The sequence below is a fragment of the Eurosta solidaginis genome, chromosome 1, assembly GCF_040869045.1.
Source record: "Eurosta solidaginis isolate ZX-2024a chromosome 1, ASM4086904v1, whole genome shotgun sequence".
Lineage (NCBI taxonomy): Eukaryota > Metazoa > Arthropoda > Insecta > Diptera > Tephritidae > Eurosta > Eurosta solidaginis.
The window spans coordinates 372,721,022-372,743,492 of NC_090319.1; the positions used below are offsets into that span (position 1 = coordinate 372,721,022).

General features: G+C 35.4%; 1 protein-coding gene across 3 annotated transcripts in view; it reads right to left on the minus strand.

Annotated features, from left to right (window-relative positions):
* The window catches only part of Osi17 (DUF1676 domain-containing protein Osi17), a 93,438-nt gene that overhangs the window by 20,485 nt on the left and 50,482 nt on the right, over positions 1-22,471 (minus strand). The window contains exons 5-6 of one of the 3 annotated variants that reach the window (XM_067763041.1): positions 21,132-21,287; positions 16,698-16,935 (exon numbers count right to left, since the gene is read on the minus strand). In XM_067763041.1, the coding sequence (XP_067619142.1) occupies positions 16,698-16,935; positions 21,132-21,287 (394 nt within the window). Of the gene's footprint in view, positions 1-16,697; positions 16,936-20,903; positions 21,288-22,471 lie in introns of all 3 variants that reach the window. The other 2 variants (XM_067763040.1, XM_067763042.1) reach the window with 2 other exon arrangements.

Below are 22,471 nucleotides of genomic sequence, written 5' to 3' on the forward strand. Positions count from 1 at the left end.
GTCAGCATACCCATCAGACTCATACCAATTAACATACTAGTCAGCCTTTGCGCCAGCATTATACCAGATGGCATACTAGTTATTATATACACCAATATCATACCAATTGACATACTAGTCAGTAGACTGGGTTGGTCCCCATACAAAAAAAAAAGTTGCTAATGTCCGCCCCTAAATTTGAAGATTATGTTGAGAGGGTTTCGAAAAATTTTTTTAAATTTTTTTTGATCCTTCGAAATACAGCCAAAAAGGTTTTTTCGTTGTAACTTGGTTATTTGACGTGGAGAAGCTCCACATTTCCGTTTAATGCCCTGTTAAGCTACGAAGTCGTTTTCACATGATTAGGTCAGCTAAAAAAATTTTACCCGACCTAATGTATGTTTTTTTCCTTAACCAAACGAAAGTACTTAAAAATTCAAGAAAATGTTGCTTTGAAACCATATTACTAAAATAATAAACAAAGAAGTTATAGCACTTTCAATATTTATTGCAACTGTTATTTTACCTGATTCTTATTATACTTAGACCTGAAACTCATGATATTTTTGTAGGAAAAATTGCAGGGTTTAGATTGAAAAGTTAATAAAGATATGCCAAATATCAGGAATAGGGGAAGTCAAAGTAAATAAGTGAGTCTTTATAATAATATTTCGTATTTATAATAATAACGTTATGCGACAAAATCAACTTTTTTTCTGGGTATTGGACAAAACCCACTTTTTTGTAGAGATTGAGGCTTAAGTAAACAAAGTACTATCTCCGTTTTTCCCACATTAAATCCCTCAAGCCAAGAGAACTGCTAGGGTTCATCATAGAAGTCGGATGGGATGAGGTGCTGACCAAAGGTCACAGTGCAATCCTCAATAAATTATCTATCTATCTAACGGAGAAGGGACGAACCAGTAGTGCGAGCTGCACTAGCGCCGTCCTGTTATGAGTGTTAATGGAGTTCAGAATGGTGGTAGTGATATGCACTTTACGGAAGTCATGCTTATGGCTGGATAACCGAACAATTTCATTTAATTGAGGGAATCATAACGGCTTTAAACGTTTTCGTTACTGACTAAAGGGATAATATCGGTAGATACTGGCTGGGTTTCCGGTCTTTCTCTGTTATTCTGTAAAGGCATAGGTTTGTAACGACAAAAATGTCCTAGGCTACTGATGCCCTCATGGCACAGATGTTTTGGCATCGGTATAAGTCTTCCGTCTGGGACTATTGATATGGATGGCTTGGCCTTTTCAATAACTTCTTTAACCTCTGTTGAGGTAACGGAGAGGGTTGACTCGTCATGCTTGTGTTTATGTGCCCGTTGATTTGGACGATATCTAGCATTGTCAACTGAAGTATGCATTGCAAATTGGCTACAGAAAGCACTCGCGCATTTCCTCGAGCCGACAGACGAAATTATAGTCAAATGAATAATTTAAATACTAACTACCCTACAAGAAACGCTGATAGTTTTACTAATACACTCAAACTTGTAATTGACAATGCTGATCCTGCGATGACGTAAACATTGATACTCAAATTTATGTCTGTTCCTTTGTTCGCTCACGCATGTCAGCATGTTCCCAACGACAGCCTATAATCATGAAAAAGGACTCAAACTGGGAAAGCTTCGGACACCTGGTACAGAACAAAAGAACATACAGCAGATACCATTATGCATGTGAGACAGATACATAATTCTCAACGGAATTTTATGTATGCGAGAACAGTTTATCCGATTTAATCATGTTGTCACTAGTGACTGTCATATGACAATCAAATGATTATCACGGTTGTTTTTTTATTTTTTAAATTCCGCCATTTTCAACCGACGAAAACCATATAAAAAATAAGTTTAAAAAATAAAAAAGAGAGCATTTCAAAGCTCCATGCTAAAAGAAAAAAAATCGAAAATAATATTAAAAAATACCAAAAGCTGTCGGAATGTATGGGGCGCACTCAAAAAATTGATACGCGAAAAATAATAGTGGTTAATGGTGATTCATTTTTAAATGTGTTTCCGCATGAGAAAAGCGCTCTTCTGTTGTTTTGTTATTTTCTCGAATTCTTATAAAACTATTTATTTTAAACAAATAAGAAACACGTATGCTTTTATCACGTACAAAATTAAAAACGTAATGAAATAAAGTAAATAAAAAGCAAAAACCATTGTTTCATTTTTGGCGGAATATATCAATGGTCATTTATGATAGTATAACAGTCAAACCTGATATCTACAGTAAACTATCATTTATGACACTTTTTGATAGTTAGAGTGTCAGCACTGATCCAGGAAAACGAATGAGAGTGAGCAGTACGGCTATATACTTAATCAGTAGCCCATGTTGGTGTATAAGAAGGAGACACAAACTCACACGTACACAATTGTTTACATCACATTTGCGCAAGTCCCCTTAAGTTTGTGATAAAAAGTTTGTATGAGACGCTGATCGTTAGGTTGACATTGCTGACAATCAGATGAGAGTCATATGATAGTCAGTATTCTTGTAGGGTAGTATTAATAACACCACAAAATTATGGCCAATGAACTAGAGTTGGGTCGTTTTGTTCTGAACTTGTTTAATTGACCGGGTCTCTCAACTGAACAAGTGAACTAGATCTTCAATTTCGGTTCTATTTGTTCTTTTAGTTCATTTGTTCTTTTAGTTCGTTTTATCTAATGTTATTCTTTCTCTCATATCGTTCGCGAACATACATACGTAAATTCATACATACATACGCAGAAATTCACAGTGAGAACGAATGTCGATGATGCCACTTACACTAAAGATATGTGTGGTCACCTTTGTGTGTGGCACTGCTACATACACATTTAAATATACCTACACAAAGCATTGCTGCATACACACGCCAATCTATACTTGTAGGCTTTTTCCGCGAGGGCGAGCAGCAGTGAACAAATTTGCTTAAAAAAAACAAGAACAAATGAACAAAAAGAACAACTTGTTCGTTCATCAGAAAAAGAACGAAAGATTCGAATCTCTGAAATGAACGAAAAAGCACAACTCTACAATGAACCATTCTAAAACTGACCATTATGATGAACGCCACACAATTCTAGTCAATTAACTAGTGTTGGGAACTATCGAATGAATTCAACTATCGACAGTTAGTTACTGAATGATTTTAACTATCGAACGAATTTTTTCATTCATTCATTCATTATTTAATTTGTTCTTTAGCTTGCCAGAAGCCAAAAGAACAATTTCTGGATTGTTTTAGTTACCCCTCGGGGTAGCTAAAGAACAAACCTATATAAGACAAAAAACGTCGTGTTCCAATGAAACGAGATCCAGATTCGGCTAGAGATTTAACATGCAAATGCGACAACAATGTGAACCATATGGATCAATTTGTTGTTGCATTTGTATGTTAAATTTCTATCCGTATCTGGATCACGCTACATTGGAACGTAACAAAAACGTTAAATATGACTAAAATGGTGTAAATTGTGCTTCAAGTAAATAATGAAAATATTCAATTTAAATGCCTTTGTTACATGTTATGCAAAGCGCATGAATGATATGCAAATGACCTTGGTTCGCAACCCACAGAGTTTTTTGGTCTCCCCAAACCTGTGGGGAGATTTTATGCCTCTACAATAAACCAACAACAACAGGAAATAAGGTTACTTAAAATGGATTTTTATCTGTATTATTCAAATCTGTTTCAGAGGCATTATTGATTGCCTTAACTTATACATAAGCTACTGTTTTTTTTTTTTTTTTCAAAATTCAGGTCACGTTTAATTAAATAAAAATTGCACATTAAATTTCACTTATAAAAGAAACATAAAACAAATATTTCAAACACTTAAATACTAAAAGTCGCTATGATTGTTCTAGCCAAAATCGGATAGTGCATGAGGGTCTATATTAAATTTTCGCCGCAGAGATGGCAACTGATTGTGTTATTAAACCCCTAAAAAAATTGATTGTAAAGTAAATAATACAAGTATGTACATTGAGTTGACATGAAAAATACCTTCAATGTTTAAATTGTTGTTCAAAAATATTATCATATCTAGTTTATCTCCTTTAAGTCGGTTTCTCCTGTCGTTAATTATTTGCCCTGCTTTCGAGAAAACTCGTTCTGACGGAACCGATGTTGCGGGTATACATAAATATTTTTTCGAAAGCATATATAGTTCCGGAAATGTTGGCTGGCTACGATTCCAATAGTCTAGGGGATTATTTGAGCGGTCAACAAAATTTTGCCTTAGATATTGCTCCAACTGAATATTTGCATTGACATTGGGCGCGTTTTGACAAATTGTTTTTGCTTCAGCAACTTTTTCATCGAGAAGGTCCCAGAGAGATACTTCGCTTTTATCGACCGATACTTCTCTTGGGGTGTTGGTAGAAACACTTGTGTTTTGTTGCCGTATTAGGGAAGTTACTTCTTCCACTAGCCATTTTGTTGTATTATTTGCATTAATTTCGTTACCGAACGCAATTTTTTTAAACTAAGGATCTAGGAATGTTGATTTAGCGAACATTTTGTCAGACTCCAACTGCCCTAATCGTCTCCAAACTACCTCTAACAATCTGCTCTTCAAACTTTCTTCCTCTACAGTTTTCATTTTGCGATTTCGTACTGCGTATTGAAGACCTCTGATTAGGGGCACTACCAGTGACATCGTGGGATAATTTTCTCCTGACAATTCGGTTGTCATGGCCTCTACGGGCTTGAAGAGATTAGTGTAGTCCAACAATGTTTCCCATTCTGATGAATTGAGGAAATCAGGAGCATTTGGTAAAGAAGTTATTATGGCAGAGAGTGGTTCTTTTACCAAGCATATGCGCTCCATCATTATAAGGGTGGAATTCCACCGGGTAGGGACATCTTGCTTTAACCTCAGTTCAGTAACGCCCATTTGCTTTTGCATACTTTTTAATTTTTCCGTCGCTTGAGAACTATGGTTAAAGTAAGTGACTATGGCACGACACTTGTTTATGAGCACAGTAACTTTTGGAACAGCTTTGATGGCATCAATTACACATAAATTTGATGTATGCGCTACACATGGGTGGTGGTGCTTCTGTAGCATTTCAATTATATCCTTTTTAATATTAGCCCCGTTATCACATACTACAGTAACTATTTTGTCAAAAACGGACCACTCATCAAATATTAACTTCAATTCTGTAGCTATATTTTGGGAGGTATGATTTCCTAAGATTTCCTTTGTTGATAAAACTGCAGAAATCATTTTGTTATCCCGAACGAAATGACTAGTAACTGACAAAAAAGATTTTTGACTATCAGAAGTCCACATATCAGTTGTAACTGAAATATGTGTTACAATGTTGAGCAAGTCATGCAGTTTCTTTCTTACTTCATTGTATTTAAAAGGTAGCATTGTATTTGATAAAACTTTTCTGTTTGGCAAGGAATATAATGGCTGAAGCTTTTTTGTATATTCTACAAATCCTACATTGTCAACGATGGAAAGCGGCTGCAAGTCTTTTGTAATCATCTTTAAAAGAGATTCATCAATATTATTTTTTTCTTGCTCTGAGAGCTCAGAACGTGTGCTGGTAACAAATAATTTTGTTTGAACAGTCCTTCTCAAACATCCACTATTGGAAATGTCTTCGGTAGGTACTGTTAACGAACTGCGCGCTGCACTCCCTGCAGTAGTTGACGAAAGAGAAGTGGAACTACGTTCCTCTTCTGAAATTACTGGCGCTATTTCTCCTGAAGTTAGATTCCTATGTTCTGAGGAAGACGGACGCTTACGGCGTAGATGGTCATTTAAATTTGATGTATTGCCAGAAAATTTAAAATTTTTTTTGCATATATGGCATTTAACTTCGTTGCCATTTTTGGTAAAAAACTCCCAAACAGAAGATCTCTTCAATCCAGGCCGCATTATAAATATCTACATAAATTAAATCGTTAAAATCACTTCCTCAGTTAAAAATATTTAACAATTACCACGCATAAAACGCTTGTCGATTAGGTTGACGTATGCTAAATTTATTTTAATATCTTTTTAACACTGATATATGCACAGCAAAAATTTAAATAGAACGAATGATTCGAAGAAATAGTAATGAGCGAATCATTCATACCAAAAACTAGTAGTTCGATAAAATAGAAATGAACGAATCATTCATACATAAAACTAGTAACTCGAAAAAATAATAGTGAACGAATCATTCATGCCTAAAACTAGTAATTCGAAAAAATAGTAATGAACGAATCATTCATACCTAAAACTAGTAACTCGAAAAAATAGTAGTGAACGAATCATTCATACCTAAAACTAGTAATTCGAAAAAATAGTAATGAACGAATTTCAAATGACTATCGAATGAATGAAAATTATTGAACTATCGAATAACTCGATAGTTTTCATTCGATAGTTCCCAACACTACAATTAACTACTCATACACTAACTAGTATGAATAACACCACAAAATTATAGTCAATGAACTATTCAAAAGCTGACTAGTATGAATAAACCCACAAAATTCTAGTCAATGAACTAGAATGTTTGCTGACTACTTTGGCTTTTGACTGCAGGGCACTCAGCCATTTGAATGCCCCGCTGCTTGCTTTGTATTTTTTCTCTAATTTGGTTGCCATTTGGTTGCTATTCCTTTTATACACACTGGTTCTTTTATCCTATATGTTTTACAAGTCCAAACTTGTTTGGAATATTTTTCGACACGTTCAACAGAACCTGATCAATGTAATTGGATCTATGGCAATACCTTAACACCAGTAAGAATACAGGTATACTCTTGAGTTCAAAGATCAGAACCCTTAAACTACCTGATAAAGAAGTGAAAATTAGAAACACGTCTTAGTAACCATCGCGGTGTGCAAATTTTGTAAATTTTCACGATCAATAATAAAAAATTGTTTCTCACTAATCGAGTTTATTTTAAGGCCAGTTCCTTGTGGGATACTTTCGACACAGCACTAAGCCTGTTGTGAGAGCAATTCAACGAAAAATGCTGTTTTTCGATTGTGGGATTCCTAAAGCGCAAGATATTTCTTAGATTTCGCCAAGATCCTGAATGGGACCAACGATAGGGTTGTAGAAATTTTGTCTGTGGGTCTTTGATTCCATTTTTTAACAAACTTCTGTGAAACCGAACTGTCGCAAATGGAGAAGGCTGGTGATCACAATCTAGAGAAGTGTAAGCAAAGGCACGTCGGGGAATATTCTGCATCCTCTATTTTGGGTTGTAGTAGTAAACGAGCGGTGAAGCTTAGTTCCAGCCTCTATGGACTGTTTGTCAACCCAGATTATCTGAAGAACTGGGTCAAGGATGTACATAAAGTTCTGCTGAGCAATGTGAAGCCAGACCATTGCGCAAAACGGAATCGATACCTTTTTGTTTAGAGATGTAAATAATCCCTTGTTTGGTAAAGATCTTTTGAGCATAAAACTTTACTGGAGGTCTAAAGTGGAGGATAGCTTAAAACGACCACGGTTACCCTACAAAGCTGCTGGCAGGCCTTCTGTTGTAGCTGGTGACCCTCACAAAGGCCTTTATACTGTAAGTAAGATAGTAGTAAAGTCTATTCCGGTGGAACTGTCCTGTCGGAGCACACTACCCCTGTGCAAGCTTCAACATAATAATTTTCTCGATACTGTAGAGAGGAACTCATTTAGAACTGTTTTCAATCGGGGGCTCGATGTAAGAAAACGGGTCGATAACTGTAGCGCCTTCCAAGCCACGTTGATGGCTATTCATGGACCGGAAAAGCTATATAAAATATTTAGTTTCCATCCCGCCAATTCGCAGGAAATACTAAAACATAACACGCCACAAATTGGAAGAGAACCTCGGCTTTACTCTCCTTAGAGGTATATCGTGCTTCGTTTTCATGTTTTCTTTTAGATACCCAAACGGTCTTATTTTCAGTTTTGGTGTGAATGAATTACTGACAAAGCTTGCGATTGCTTCAAAATTTCTTTGTCCACATATGGAAAACTGAGCCGGTTATAGAGGATTGTGGGAAGTTCATATGTCAGCTGGCTTTCTGTAGTCTGCTGCTATAAGAATGGATCTGGAGTCAGTTAAGCAAACCCAAATAGGGTTGGGTGAACATTATTGCTGGAAGAGTTAAAGCAGCCATTTAGCTAAAGTATTGGTCTCACCAAGGTCATCTAACAATGATCATTGGGACTTTGCGAGGTCATTGTCAATCGGGAGTTCACGCGATATGTGGTCTCTTCATGCAAGACTGTTCAGTTCTTGCCACGAAGGAATTTCCGTCTCAGCTCACTTGGCTCTTCGTAGCATTTATCCAGGTTGGAGATGGGTATTTTCCGAAACTATCCAACGATTTTCTAGTTAACTATAGTTTTCGTCACCGCTAATTTTGATGGATTTTCATTCTGCTCAAGTAAGCATTTCAATTTGGGGTATCACCGCTCAACCAAAACCCAACCTAATGTGGCAGCTCACAATATAATAACAAAGACACCTGTATACTATGAGATTGCGACAGTGGGGCTTAAATTTCCATCTTTTAACATTATCGGATCAGAGTAAAACTTGATATATTTTGTTTATACAACAATATAAACATTTTAAGATCCTGACGTATACGCTACGTATACGCCCCACTCAACTCAAACACATACATTTGTACAAACATATGAAGCTCATCTGGTGTTTGCTTGTGGCCTAAGAAAACATGAGAGTAGATATGGACAAGGACGATGCTATTATATTTTAAGAAGCTCTTTCAAGTTTAGGGGCAAATTATGTATAACGCAACGAGTAATTTTTTCTCGTGTGACCCAAAATTCCCATCATATAAGAGCGTTCATTCACTTTAGTGAGTGACAGTAAACTTTAATGCCTTTATGAAGTTTTTGGTGTTATATAGTGGAGCATGTGAGTGACTGTGACGCAAAATGTTTCAGCGTCATACATAATCTAGCCCTTAGTGCTTAGTTTTTAATACGTACTGTATACAATAAAGGAAGAGTGGAAAGTATAAAGCATCCAAGCACTTGAGTTAATAGAAATTTTTTTATATGAAGTCTTTTATGTCCTCTTAGGTATACGATGCTTTAAAGAGAACGTATTTACATTCGAGTTTATGTGCCATATCGATGCGTTCAGAATCGTAATATTGAAGGTCTTGAATAAGTTGCACAAAGAAAAACTTAACTTAAGTAGAGTTTAAGAGTGATAGCTGATGTTATTTCTAACGACAATGGTTTTTAATTATTATATATATTTAAATATTAAATAAAAAGTTGTTGCAACTCATATAAACCTACATAACAATTAAATTGTTTCTCCAAAGAAAATTTACTGCTGTTGATGTTGTTGTAAGGACACTCTCCGAAGATTTTGGGGTTTGCTATCGATTGCTATCGATTGTGATGGTCCTTTGTGGGATATACGTAGATCCGGTACGTTCCGATAAGAAGCGCCATTAAGGCACTAGCCCGACTACTTCGGGAACAATTTATTATGACCACATTGAACTTTCTAGGCCATCCCGCCCATTAGTATGAGAGAGTTCCACACCATCTGACAATAACTAGATAAATGTTGTTGATTCATTTTCGAAAAACTATCAATCATTTTAATAAAATTTAGTAGCCTTGAATGTTGCAATTAATTAGATTAGTTGAGCTGAAAGTTCGCGGTTAATGAATAAAACTTCCTTTTGGTTTGTTTTATATTCATAAATTTTTATTTTGATCGATATTTCGACTTCAATCCAAAGCCATCATCAGGGCTGAAGACAAAACAATAACAATAGTTAATTACACAGAACATACATATGAACACATGAATAACAAAATATGACTTACACATATACATAAATATTAAATAAAAAGTTGTTGCAACTCATATAAACCTACATAACAATTAAATTGTTTCTCCAAAGAAAATTTACTGCTGTTGATGTTGTTGTAAGGACACTCTCCGAAGATTTTGAGGTTTGCTATCGATTGCTATCGATTGTGATGGTCCTTTGTGGGATATACGTAGATCCGGTACGTTCCGATAAGAAGCGCCATTAAGGCACTAGCCCGACTACTTCGGGAACAATTTATTATGACCACATTGAACTTTCTAGGCCATCCCGCCCATTAGTATGAGAGAGTTCCACACCATCTGACAATAACTAGATAAATGTTGTTGATTCATTTTCGAAAAACTATCAATCATTTTAATAAAATTTAGTAGCCTTGAATGTTGCAATTAATTAGATTAGTTGAGCTGAAAGTTCGCGGTTAATGAATAAAACTTCCTTTTGGTTTGTTTTATATTCATAAATTTTTATTTTGATCGATATTTCGACTTCAATCCAAAGCCATCATCAGGGCTGAAGACAAAACAATAACAATAGTTAATTACACAGAACATACATATGAACACATGAATAACAAAATATGACTTACACATATGGACTTGTGTGATCGACTGAATGGGAATATGACTAAAAAATTACAAAGAGGTCGAGAAACCAAAAGAAGAAACGAAAATATAAACATTTTGGAAAAGTCCCGTAAAAATAAAAAATTTTCATAAACAGTAAGTGTAAACAAAAATCATATATACAATAACAACATTGATATGACAAATAGACTTAGCTTAACACGTATGTACGTCTGTATGTACATATTGCATCCCATTTAACTATTGCACAATATTTCAAAGGACCGCCTTGTGGTGTTGTTGCTTCAAAATTAAATTCCTGTGAGACTGCGCACAATTTTCTGTGTCCATTTTAAAGTTCATTCTTTTTTCATTAGGGGTGTTCAAAATATGTAGCATTTCTAAATTGTATCGTTTGCTGTAATGTTTCTCATTGTCCAGTATAGTTACATTATCGAAGTCGGAGAAGTGCCCTGTGTCCTTGCAGTGGGATGTTAAAGCCGTCTTGTTGTCCGAAGCGTTATTCCTTAATTTAATGTTAGATCTATGCGCGGAAATCCTTGTCTTGAGTTTTAATTTTGTTGTCCCCATATATACGTTCTCGCATACGTGGGTCCCGTCGCCATTGCAAGGAATTCTGTAAATAATGTCAGATTTCTCCAGTTTTGAAATTTTGTCCTTAATTTTGCTATTTTGTATTTTAATTTGTCATATATATTCGACATCTTGATCCTCTCTGAGGTTCCGGGAACATAGGTGATTGACTTGTATATTTTACAATCTTTCTCCTTTTTCAAATGTTCTTTTCTATTATTGGCATGAAATTTCCGGACCAGCTTGTTAATCAAGTTTATGGGAAAAACATTTTCTTCTAAAATTTTCTTGATTATCGCAATATTTTTTTTAATGAAAATTTGTATCACTTATCGTGAGTACCCTTCTAATAAAGTTTTTCGCAGTATCTATAATGGTTTTACGTTCATGCTTTGAATTATAATTGATTAATCTCCCCGAAGCCGCAGGTTTTTTGTACCAATCAATATATATTTTATTACTAGAAGACCCTGCAGACGTTGTCCTGCCCTAAATTTGGCCTATCTGCATATATTTTAATAAGCTTTTTCCGTCTGTTGAAAGTGTACAGAACATAAGAGATTCGATTGACCATGTGCAATATGTAGATATAACCACAAAAGCTCAGGCCATTTTCAAATTTAGGAAAATAAGTTTAGAAGAATTAAAAAATATATGCAAATCCTTAAAAAATAATAGAGATTATGTAAGAGTTAAACCCAAAATGATATTAGACAACTGGAATAAATTTGGTGATTCCCTATTGAAAATAGTAAATGAGTCCCTCAAGCAAGTAGTGTTTCCTGATATATGGAATGAAACTATGATTAGTCCACTTGAAAAAATGAATAAGGCATTAAACTGTGATGAAATCAGACCCATAAACTCATTAAAGACGTTAGAGAAAGTTCTTGGAAAAACTGTCAAAATACAGTTAGAAAACTATTTTGAATCGAATAAATTGTTTATGAAATACCAATCGGGATTCAGAAAGAAATACTCGTGTGAAACAGCTGTAAACCATGTAGTGAGTGGAAACGATATGAAAATAAAAAATCATGGCCCTTTTTCTAGACTTTAAGAGAGCTTTTGAAACAATACACAGAAATATACTATTGCAAAAGTTATATATGTACGGAGTACAAAATAGTGAACTAAACTGGTTTAGGTCCTACCTAACAAATAGAACGCAGCGCACAGTAGTGAAAGGGTATGAATCCGACTACCTAAATGTGAACATAGGAGTCCCGCAAGGCTCATCTCTTGGTGCATTGTTATTCATAATATATATAAACGATATAGGCAATGTGGTAAGGGAAGTCATGTTATATGCCGATGACACAATAATATACAGCGTTGGTGAAACTCTGAGAGAATGTAAAAATAAATTAGCACAAGACATTACCGAAAAAAGTACATGGCTAAAAATGAATAAACTTAAATTAAATGAGCAAAAAACGAAACTAATGGAAATTAATATGAGCAGTGAGGAAAGTATCGAAATAAACGGGCAAATGATTGAGAAAGTAGATAACATTAAATACCTGGGCGGCGGCCACTGTGGTGTGATGGTGGCGTGCTCCGCCTGCCACACCGGATGCGCTGGGTTCAAACCCCGAGCAAAGCAACATCAAAATTTTTAGAAATAAGGTTTTTCAATTAGAAGAAAATTTTTCTAAGCGGGGTCGCCCCTCGGCAGTGTTTGGCAAGCGCTCCGGGTGTATTTCTGCCATGAAAAGCTCTCAGTGAAAACTCATCTGTCTTGTAGATGCCGTTCGGAGTCGGCATAAAATCATGTAGGTCCCATCCGGCCAATTTGTAGGAAAAATTAAGAGGAGCACGACGCAAATTGGAAGAGATGCTCGGCCTTAGATCTCTTCGGAGGTTATCGCGCCTTACATTTATTTTTTTTATTTAATAATAGACAATGGTCTTAAGTTTTCTCCTCACATGGAAATCGTGTGCAAAAAAATAAGAAAAGAACTTGGTTTCTTGAGAAGTTTTAGAAAGAACTTATCTGTGGTAAATACAATAAAAATTTATAACACAATAGTTAAACCACATTTTGAGTATTGTTCAACTATACTGTTTTCGTGTTGCAGTAACTCGCAAATTGATAGATGCAAAAGCTACAGAATAGAGATATGCGAATAATAATAAAATGTGGTTGATATACATCCGTATAGCTGATGCTTGATACACTGAAATGCTTGAATGTGCGGCAGAGACTGGAGCTGAATACAATTATGTTTGTATACCAGACTACTAACGGAAAAATACCAGACTATATAGCAGAGAAGGTCCCTTATGTTGGAGAAGTGCAACCATATGTGCTGAGAAACGTTAAAGACTTAAATTACAGAAGTATAGCAAAACATCATCGCAAAATAATATATTTTATAAAGGTTTTAGAATATTCAATACATTAAGCGAAGACATCAAACAAGAGCAAAATATTTAATCATTCAAGAGAAAATGTATAGATTTTGTAAGAAAATAGCATATCCAAATTTTGTAAATAATATCAATGTAATTACAAGTAGTCCTATTATTACTAAATAAATAAATCAATCAATCAATCAGTCTCCATCTTTGTCTCATTCTATCTCTTTCTCAATCTCCTTATCTCTTTTGTCTCTTCTCAATTTCTTCTCAATCTTCTGCATCCCTTGTTGCCTGTCCCAGAGGGTGGTATGTATTTTATTCCAATTCCAGTCCCAGTCCCACTCCGAGTCTCAGTTCCAGTCCTAGTCCTAGTCCTAGTTTCAGTCCGTCTCTGGATAATATATTACTCTGTACTAAAGCACTCATCAACATCTTTCATTTGATATCCATATTGTATAAACACTGTCTAGGCATTCACTGGCCCATGTTTTGGCCTATATCTCGAGACCCTAGTCACCTAGGGGTATGAAAATAACCCTCTACACAACTAAAGACTCTCCTGAATCAAAAAAGAATGTCATATTACCTCTAAATCGCGGGCCCCCATATTTGGTCAACAGGCTTGGCTTGGTTGTTGACTCTTACTCGAATTCCGTTAGCAGCTCTTCCAGAACTCTGTCCGCTATGACTAGGGAGACTTGTGAACCCATTGGCATTCCTGACCGTTATTCGTAGATCTAGTTGTTATATTTAAAATATCTATTTTCTTTTACGCAAAATTCAAGAATATTCAGAAATAACTCTTTAGATAGCAACGTGTATTCTTTGATATCATTCCACTTCGAGGAGATGTTTATATTTTGGTTTCTTCTATTGTTTTCTCGACTTCTTTGTAATTTTTTACTCATATTACCAATCAGTCGATCACACATGTCCATATGTGTAAGTCATATTTTGTTATTCATGTGTTCATATGTATGTTCTGTATAATTAACTATTGTTATTGTTTTGTCTTCAGCCCTGATGATGACTTCAGATTGAAGTCGAAATATCGACCAAAATTAAAGTTTATGAATATAAAACAAACCAAAAGGAAGTTTAATTCATTAACCGCGGTCATTCAGCTCAACCAATGTAATTGATTAAAAACTATCAATTTTATATCAAACAGTTATGAATATGTTATTGAAATATTATCTATTTGTTACCGATCTGTTATCCAACAGTTATTGATATGTTATCGAAAATTTATCGGTATATTTTGGCAAAATATCGATTTTTCATCGAAATATTATCAGTAATTTATCAACAAGTTTGCCGATTTTTTAAAGAAATTTTTCGATTTGTTAGAGAAAAGCTATCGACATGTTGTCAACGATGTATTGATTTGATATCGATCTATTAGCAAGTGGTTATTGAGTTACTATCGCAAAGGTGCTCATTTATTTTGGAAAATTTTGACACACGTTATCGCCGCTATCGATTTTTTATCCAAAAGTTTTCGATTTGCTTCTGGACATTTCTCCATTTGTTATCGAAAAGTTATAGACTACTATGGGAAAGTTATCGATTTTTTTAGAGAAGTTATCACTTCTTTATTATAAGTTATAGATTTGTTATCAAAGACTTATCGATTCGATATCGATAATTTTCGGAGTATTCTGATCAGCTTATCGTAGCGTTATTGATTTGTTATCGACGACTTTGTGTTTTTTAATGAAACAGATACTGTTAGAACTTCAATAAATAAACGATAACACACTTGTAACTCATCGATAACAAGCTGATAAGAAACCAATGAGAAGTCGATGACTACGCGATAACAAGCTCTCGACGTATCGACTCGACAGTAATAATTCGCCAACGATAATGAGCCGATAATCAAATAATAATTTGTCGTTTTCGGTTATTACCGATAAGAAGCCGACGAAGCTCTTCTCAAATAGCCAGGAACTATTTGTTTATGATAACATTATCTCTGGTAACTCAGTTCTAATTAATTTATATTAAAACTATCTCGGGAGCGTTTGGAAATCATTTAGAACCTATATTTGTATTATGTTTGGGATTATTTCGAGATAATTTGGGCAGTACCTTTATAACATTTCGAGATTGCTTTTGGTAAATTTCGAGAATATTTGCTGAATTTTTGGGATTGCTTACGGGATGATTTCGGTATTGTTTTCGAATCATTCATATTTATATTATCTCAAGTACTCGTTGACTACGCTTGACCACATAGTTTTGCAGCTCAGCGCTTTTTTAGCTGCCTGACCTTCCATTTAAGCCACAAGGTAAGCGCCAAGGGGACGCAAAAAGCGAATGTGCTTGGGACTTTCCAAAGTTAAAGTTATAGCTCTTTCAAAAATCCGAGTTAGTTTTTTTAAATTTGTTTCCCAAAGAGTGTCTCTGATTTTCTTCCATATGAGAAAAGAAGCTATGGACCCTCATATGGAAGAAATTAATGCGAACCTTGAGAGGCCTATATTTTGTCAGACGGAGTACAAAACTGTATACTCAAATACCCCTTAGCCACACCCGTTTGTTCGGTTATTTATAGGATGTTATGCATATCCAAATCCGAAATAAACTCGTACTTTTTATTGAACTGGGGCACATTAAGGAATTTATGACTTCATTTATATTCAAAAAGTCGAATGTCAAAATTTTTCCTACGATTAATAGGGCCCACACACGGTGCGTCTGACTCACGAGTCAGCTGTGTACCTGCTGACTCGACATCAAAATCAAATATATCTTGATTTTCACGATTCAGGCAGGGTCACATCTGTATGACTAATACTAAAATATGTATTTTCACATTAGGGGGACTCATGTAACCGTATAAATGCCTTATAAAGTGTTTAAACGTATAAAAATATCTAGTGCATAAACGAACTGTCAAATTTTGTATGAAAAATCATTTACACAATTTGTATAAATTTACGCGCACATTTCATTGTGTAAACGCGGTAAACTCAAAGGAATGCAACCTTGCAGACATTACAGCAGGCATTTTCATCAGAAATCTCCAACATCAGCAAGTCATTTACAAGAATATCTTAGTAAAGACGTTTTAGTTTTGATTTTTCACTTAATCTTTGCATTTTTTAATTTGTATAACAATCAAAAAAAATTTTTTTGGCAATAATACAGCTGATAAACAATCAAATTTATCAAGAGTATTTCTAGGTGCGTTCATATAACAGCGTGTGTAAATGGATATAATTTTACACCTTATAAGTTTAAATGCTTTCATGAGTACCCCTATTGAAAATAACTATTAACTGTAACTCACTATGTGTAGACCCTATAAGCGTAAGACAGATATCATCATTATGTATGCACTCACCGACAATTGCTGCTTTTGTTGCTGTAATAATTGCTGTAGTTGTTGCTGTTTAAGTTGGTCCTGCTTTTGTTGTTGCTGCGCAAGACTATTACGTGCCGGATCATATTGGGCGACTATATGTGCTGCAGCACTTAATGCCTCAGGTGATGGTTGTTGCACATGTGACGGTGGGGGTGCATACACTGGCTTTGGTGCAGATTGTGCTTGGTATGGACTGTCAAATTTCGTAGGAAATGCACTGAAATTAAGGAACAAAAAAAAAAAAAATAAAAACAACATATTCCATGAAAATATAGTGAACTATTATTGCATGAGCTATGTGGACGAAAGCTCTTAATAATAATAGTAGGAGTATATACACCTGGACAAATGTATGTATTTTTATATGTATATGAATTGAAATATTAATATATTATAATTAAAGTTTATGTTGACAAAATATAACACACAAATGTTTGTGCATCAAGAGAAGCGTGTGTTAACATATTTACAGCTGGTCCCCTCTTCTTTATTAAGAAAACATATTTTTTTAAATTATTTTATTTGTTAATGACGATTGCCAAAAACTGAACTGGGTATTATGTATGACAAGGGAATGATGCAAAGCCTTAATTAGGATATTGTCAATGACAAAGAAGTGATGGGTATATAATAAAGTGAGGGTGACATTGAGTTAAAATTTTAATTGAAAACATATACAAATGTTGTAAGTAATTGTCTTGTATGGTCGGATTGGACTGTACTCAATAAGCACAGTATAATGTAGCTGGATGGCTGCAGGTATACGAGTCTAAAGCGGGAGTGTCTTTTTCGTAAAGCTCTCAGTTCCCTGTAAAGGTTGTTTCTACACTAACCCATCAGGAAAATTATTAATCGCATATAACACCCGATTTCCAAGAACCAAAAATGGCTTTCTCAGTGAGATTTGGTTATTTATGATTTTTTTACGGTCTGCCACAAACAAATACTTCTGGGATCATTTTGAGATAATTTCTGGACTTTTTTTTATAACGCTGGGAGCAGTACGGGACTATTTTGCGTTGATTTCGGTATTGTTTTGGACTTTTTAGTCATTGTTCAGGTAGTCGGGCGATATGTATCAGAGAACAATTTGGGATTATTCGAACTAGTTTTCAGTTCATAATCAGCTAATTATCCGTTATTACCGAAAAATTATCCATTTGATATTGAAAAAGTATTAATTTCTTATCAGAAGGTTATTCAAAAGTTATCGACTTAGTATTGCAAAGTTATCGATTTTTTTAAAATTTGACAATTCGTTATACTGTTTTCACACAGACGGCTTATTGAATAATAAAGGCAGTTTTCTACATTAAGACGCTTATTGAGCTCAATCTTCCCTACAAAATTCGAATCTATAATTATTTCATTAGTAGCTAGTCGAATGCCTAATGAAGTCAAAAGCAAAATGCAACTCTGTTGGCAGCGTTCCGCTTCTTAGTTTTTGGTGTGTTCAGTGCTTAAATATGTCATTTGTCAAAGTAAATGTCATTGTCTGCATGGCGGAACGATACAAGGTGGCCGCATCGAACAGCTGATTATAACCTTTTTTATTTGATTTGATACATCAACTACCGGCGCAGTACGATTTTGACATTTGTCCATCGAATTTACAAGTACATGGAATTTTTTTATGTTTGTAGGTATGTCACCATGCTGCCACTTGTATCGTTCCGCCATGATTGTCTGTCATATAGCATTGTCATTTTATGCGCTTGACATTTCATCCTTCATACTAATCGAGCAGTTACTTCTGTGTGAAAGCAAACAATTTACGATTTCATTAGAAGGTGAAATGAGATCATTAAGTTTCTGTGTGAAAACAGTATTAGCGAAAAAATTTTCATTTGCTATCGAAAAGTTATCGATTTGTAATCGATATATTTTCGATAACACATCGATAGCTTTTCGATAATTTTTCGCTACGAAATCGATAATTTTTCGATATTAAATCGATACGGATAACAAATGAATAACAAACAACTCGTCCAAAATATGTATAACAGGACATAAACTGCCTATTAAAAGCGAGTTATCACGTCGATAACAGACATCCCGTTAACACTTCGATAGTTTATCGATAACACGCTATCATATGTACTTTCTCTTAACTAAAGTGTGGAGCAACCGCTCAGAGATAAGTTATACGCCGTATGCAACAGGATGCCCTCTCTCTCACCTGTTGCTGTTCATGGCGATAACTTTACAATTAATGCCTAGCAGTAGTTTCAGAATACACTGAGTGATGTTTTATAAGGTTACCTCGGTGTCGTGGCCAAGTTGTCTGCCTTACGCTGTTTTAAACTGTATTCGTTGAATAAACGAAGTTCGTTCCATATACGGTAAGCTAAAAGATTCCTGAATGGTATTAATGATGCTGCCTGACAGTGCTAATTGGGTTATTCTTTGACAGCAAGCTTTCATGGAAATTGCAATTTGATTACAGGGCTAGGAAGGCTTCGGTTGTCTTAAATTGCGAAATTTCGAAAGGAAATTGGCAAATGCTGTGGGCTATCACCAGAGTTTGTACGATATGATGCTCAAGACGATTGTTCGTGAACAGCTCTATTAAGAAACAACGCACTGTACATGACTGGCATCGTAGGAAAACTGGCAGCTGTCCGAACAGCTAAAAAGTTTCGTGAAGAGGGATGAGAGCTTGTTAATTGCAGCACTCCAGTTTGTTCATCAGCTTCGATTTTATACCTAGCAAGCCAGACTGTGCCGTGACTGCCGTTTCTTTTGCTAGCTTCAACCCTCATATTCTTACAAAAGATGAATGGAAGGGGGAAACTAATATGGGGCGGAAGTGTGGTGAGCCTTTTGGTACGGTAGATAAGATGCCATCCCACGCTGTAGCTGTTATAGGCTTTCAAACCTACTAATGTAGTCATGCGACGGTCAGACATTGCTGGACCTCACTTGCGGTGGCGTCTAACTCACTTACTAGCTCCATTGGCGCTTATGACCATCCAATAAGTCGCGCCTATCGCATCTTCGCTGGTGTAACTGGCCCCAACTGGTAACACCAAAGGAATTTAAGTCGTTTTTTATCTGGTCCTTCCAGCAGACTGTGGAGCCACCCCCTTCCTCTGCTTCCATTGTGGTCTGATATTAATACTATATGAAGCAAATTATGTTTTGGGCCAGGACATACGTTTATCCATGGCTGTCAGGCTGATGTCTTTACCCTAGCAAGCTTCGGTTTACTGAATGCGGCAGCGAGTGGAGACTTTGTGACACCATTGGTCACTTGCTTACTGATTCTGGACAGGTGGAACTCAAATCAGTTAAAAAAGCGCTAGGTTTAAACCACCTTTTGTCGTGTGTAGTCGTCTTTCTGGCCATATGTTGACTCCGACGGTCAGCGGAGTTATTAGCGTTTATTGAGATATATTTCGGCTCGGACTCTCCCGAGGTAGTATCCATCTTAATAGCTGGAAGCCAATATCGCCGTTTGAGTATGTGGTACCGCATCGGACCAAAACAGTGTCCACCTGTCTTTTACCTTAACCTAAGGATCAACCTATACCAAAAAGTCTTTTTAATTAATCGATTTACTCAAAATTTTATACATAAATTAGGGTAGTCAATATCTAGCGTACCCACCGTGCTTTAGTGTTTAATCGGTTCCAATAAAGTGTATATGTCATATTTCATTTCATTTAGCTTTGATCCCTGTGCGGTAACACTAAATCGTCTCTAGTAAGGAACACAATTTGTAATTAATATTGTTGGATCGTGGTTTTACCGTTTGAAAGGTTAAGACCGGAAAAAGTCTGAATTTTTTACAAATACCACCCTAATCAACCTACAAACATTGGTAGCTTTTTGCATAGGTCAATGTTAAAATTTTTTTTTTTCGGAAAAGGAACATGGGTTAAGGATTTGAAAGGGTAATACCAAGAAGAAGTAGTTAGTTCGACTTTAAGGATCACTCTTATTTATAGTGAATAGTTCCAAGGGAGGACACTGGAAAGAAATACATATTTTGATTTTTAAGGACCACCCTAATGCACATATAGTAATATCAGAATCAGTACCGAGCTTTTTTGTTGATACTAACTATAGAAAAATTTAAGGTAATGTCGCTTTAAATCTAAATAGATTATTTCGAAACGGCTTATTTAAGTCCACCTAATTAGAAAAGTATTTTGCATCATTTGAATTAAAAAATAATTTCACCTTTGTTTAGAATTTACATCACCATTTAAAAATGGATTAAAACTTTGACTAGTGGCGTGTGGCTTTTGTAGGTTATGTGTTTGTTGTTGTTTCTGTTGTGTTTTCAGTTTTTGTTGTACTAGCATTTGTTGCTGTTGTAATTGCAATTTCTGTTGTTGTACAAGTGATGGCGGTCGCTGTTGTTGTGTAGGTGTTTGATGTTGTTGTTGCGGTGTTACCGGCCGATACCTTTGAGGCTGCTTCATATGTTGTTGTTGTGAATTTGTTGGCTGTGTGGTGCCCAAACCCCAAATAAGTATTTCATTGGCATCTTTCTCAGGATTGGGTTTGAATAAACTGGAATTTTCATCAACTTGTGCCGCGCGATTTATGTCACCAATGTAACTGTAACATTTACACATACATGTAAAGAGAGAGAAAGAGAGGAGAAAAAACAAAAAAATGTAGGATGTTGTGAGTGTATGTTTGGATGATTGTGCGGTAGATGATATGAGAGAAACACACTCTTATGTACATAAATTTAATAAAACAAGTATTATATAGGGATGTGATTTTAAAAATATTACAACAATGAAAACGACAAAAAAGAATATATCCCCGAATCGAATTAATATCTAAAAGGTTGGATGTAAGGATGTCGAAATTTTTATTTTTCCGACTCAATCACGCAAGAACGGCGGGAGGGGTTTGAGTGAAATTTTACACACAGTGAGAGGCTAAAGCCTGGAAAAATCGACTGGCTATACCCTTTGGAAAATGGCAGGAGGGATAGTTTATTTGAATTTTTTTTTAAGTTATGCTCTTATTAGTATATTAACCTTGATCATGATACTGAGCTCCATCTCAGGACTATCTCTGGATCCCGGTAGAATCATTTCGGGACTTTCCACGGAAAATTGGATCATGAGATCAAGAAATAAGTTTATATTTGGCGATTCTGCTGGCTCAAGGTCTCTTCAAATAAAACACATAGGTTTTTTTCTTTCCGATATATTTCGGTTACACTACGGTAACCGTCCTCAGGGAACTACAAACGTACAAAAAATTTTTTATTAATAAATAAAATCAAAAACTTTACAATAAAATTGATTAAAAATATCACATACATTATTTTACACGTCCTTCCGTCGTGACGTGGAGTTTGGTACTGGTCGTTTGTTTGTTAGTAAATATTTATAGTTGTGAGCGGAATGGTCAATGTCAGTTTTATAGTTCAGTCTAATGTGTTCTGGAGTGTTTACGATATGTAGCATTTCCAATGTAAATCGCTTATTGTAGTGTTGCTCTTGTTGTAGAATGCTCGCGCTCTCGAAGCTCGGTATATGGCCGCTAGCTGCACAGTGAGACATTAGTGCAGTTTTTTGATTATTAGACTGTTGGCAATATTTTAAATCTGATTTGTGTTGCGACAATCTGGTTTTTAATTTTGATTTTGTTGTTCCTACGTAAACGCTGTTACATGGTTCGTTGTTTTTGCCGCCGCATGGGATTTTATATATGACATTACTTTTTTCGGTTTCGGGTATCTTTGATTTTGTTTTGTTAAAGAAACACCTTAATGTGTTGTT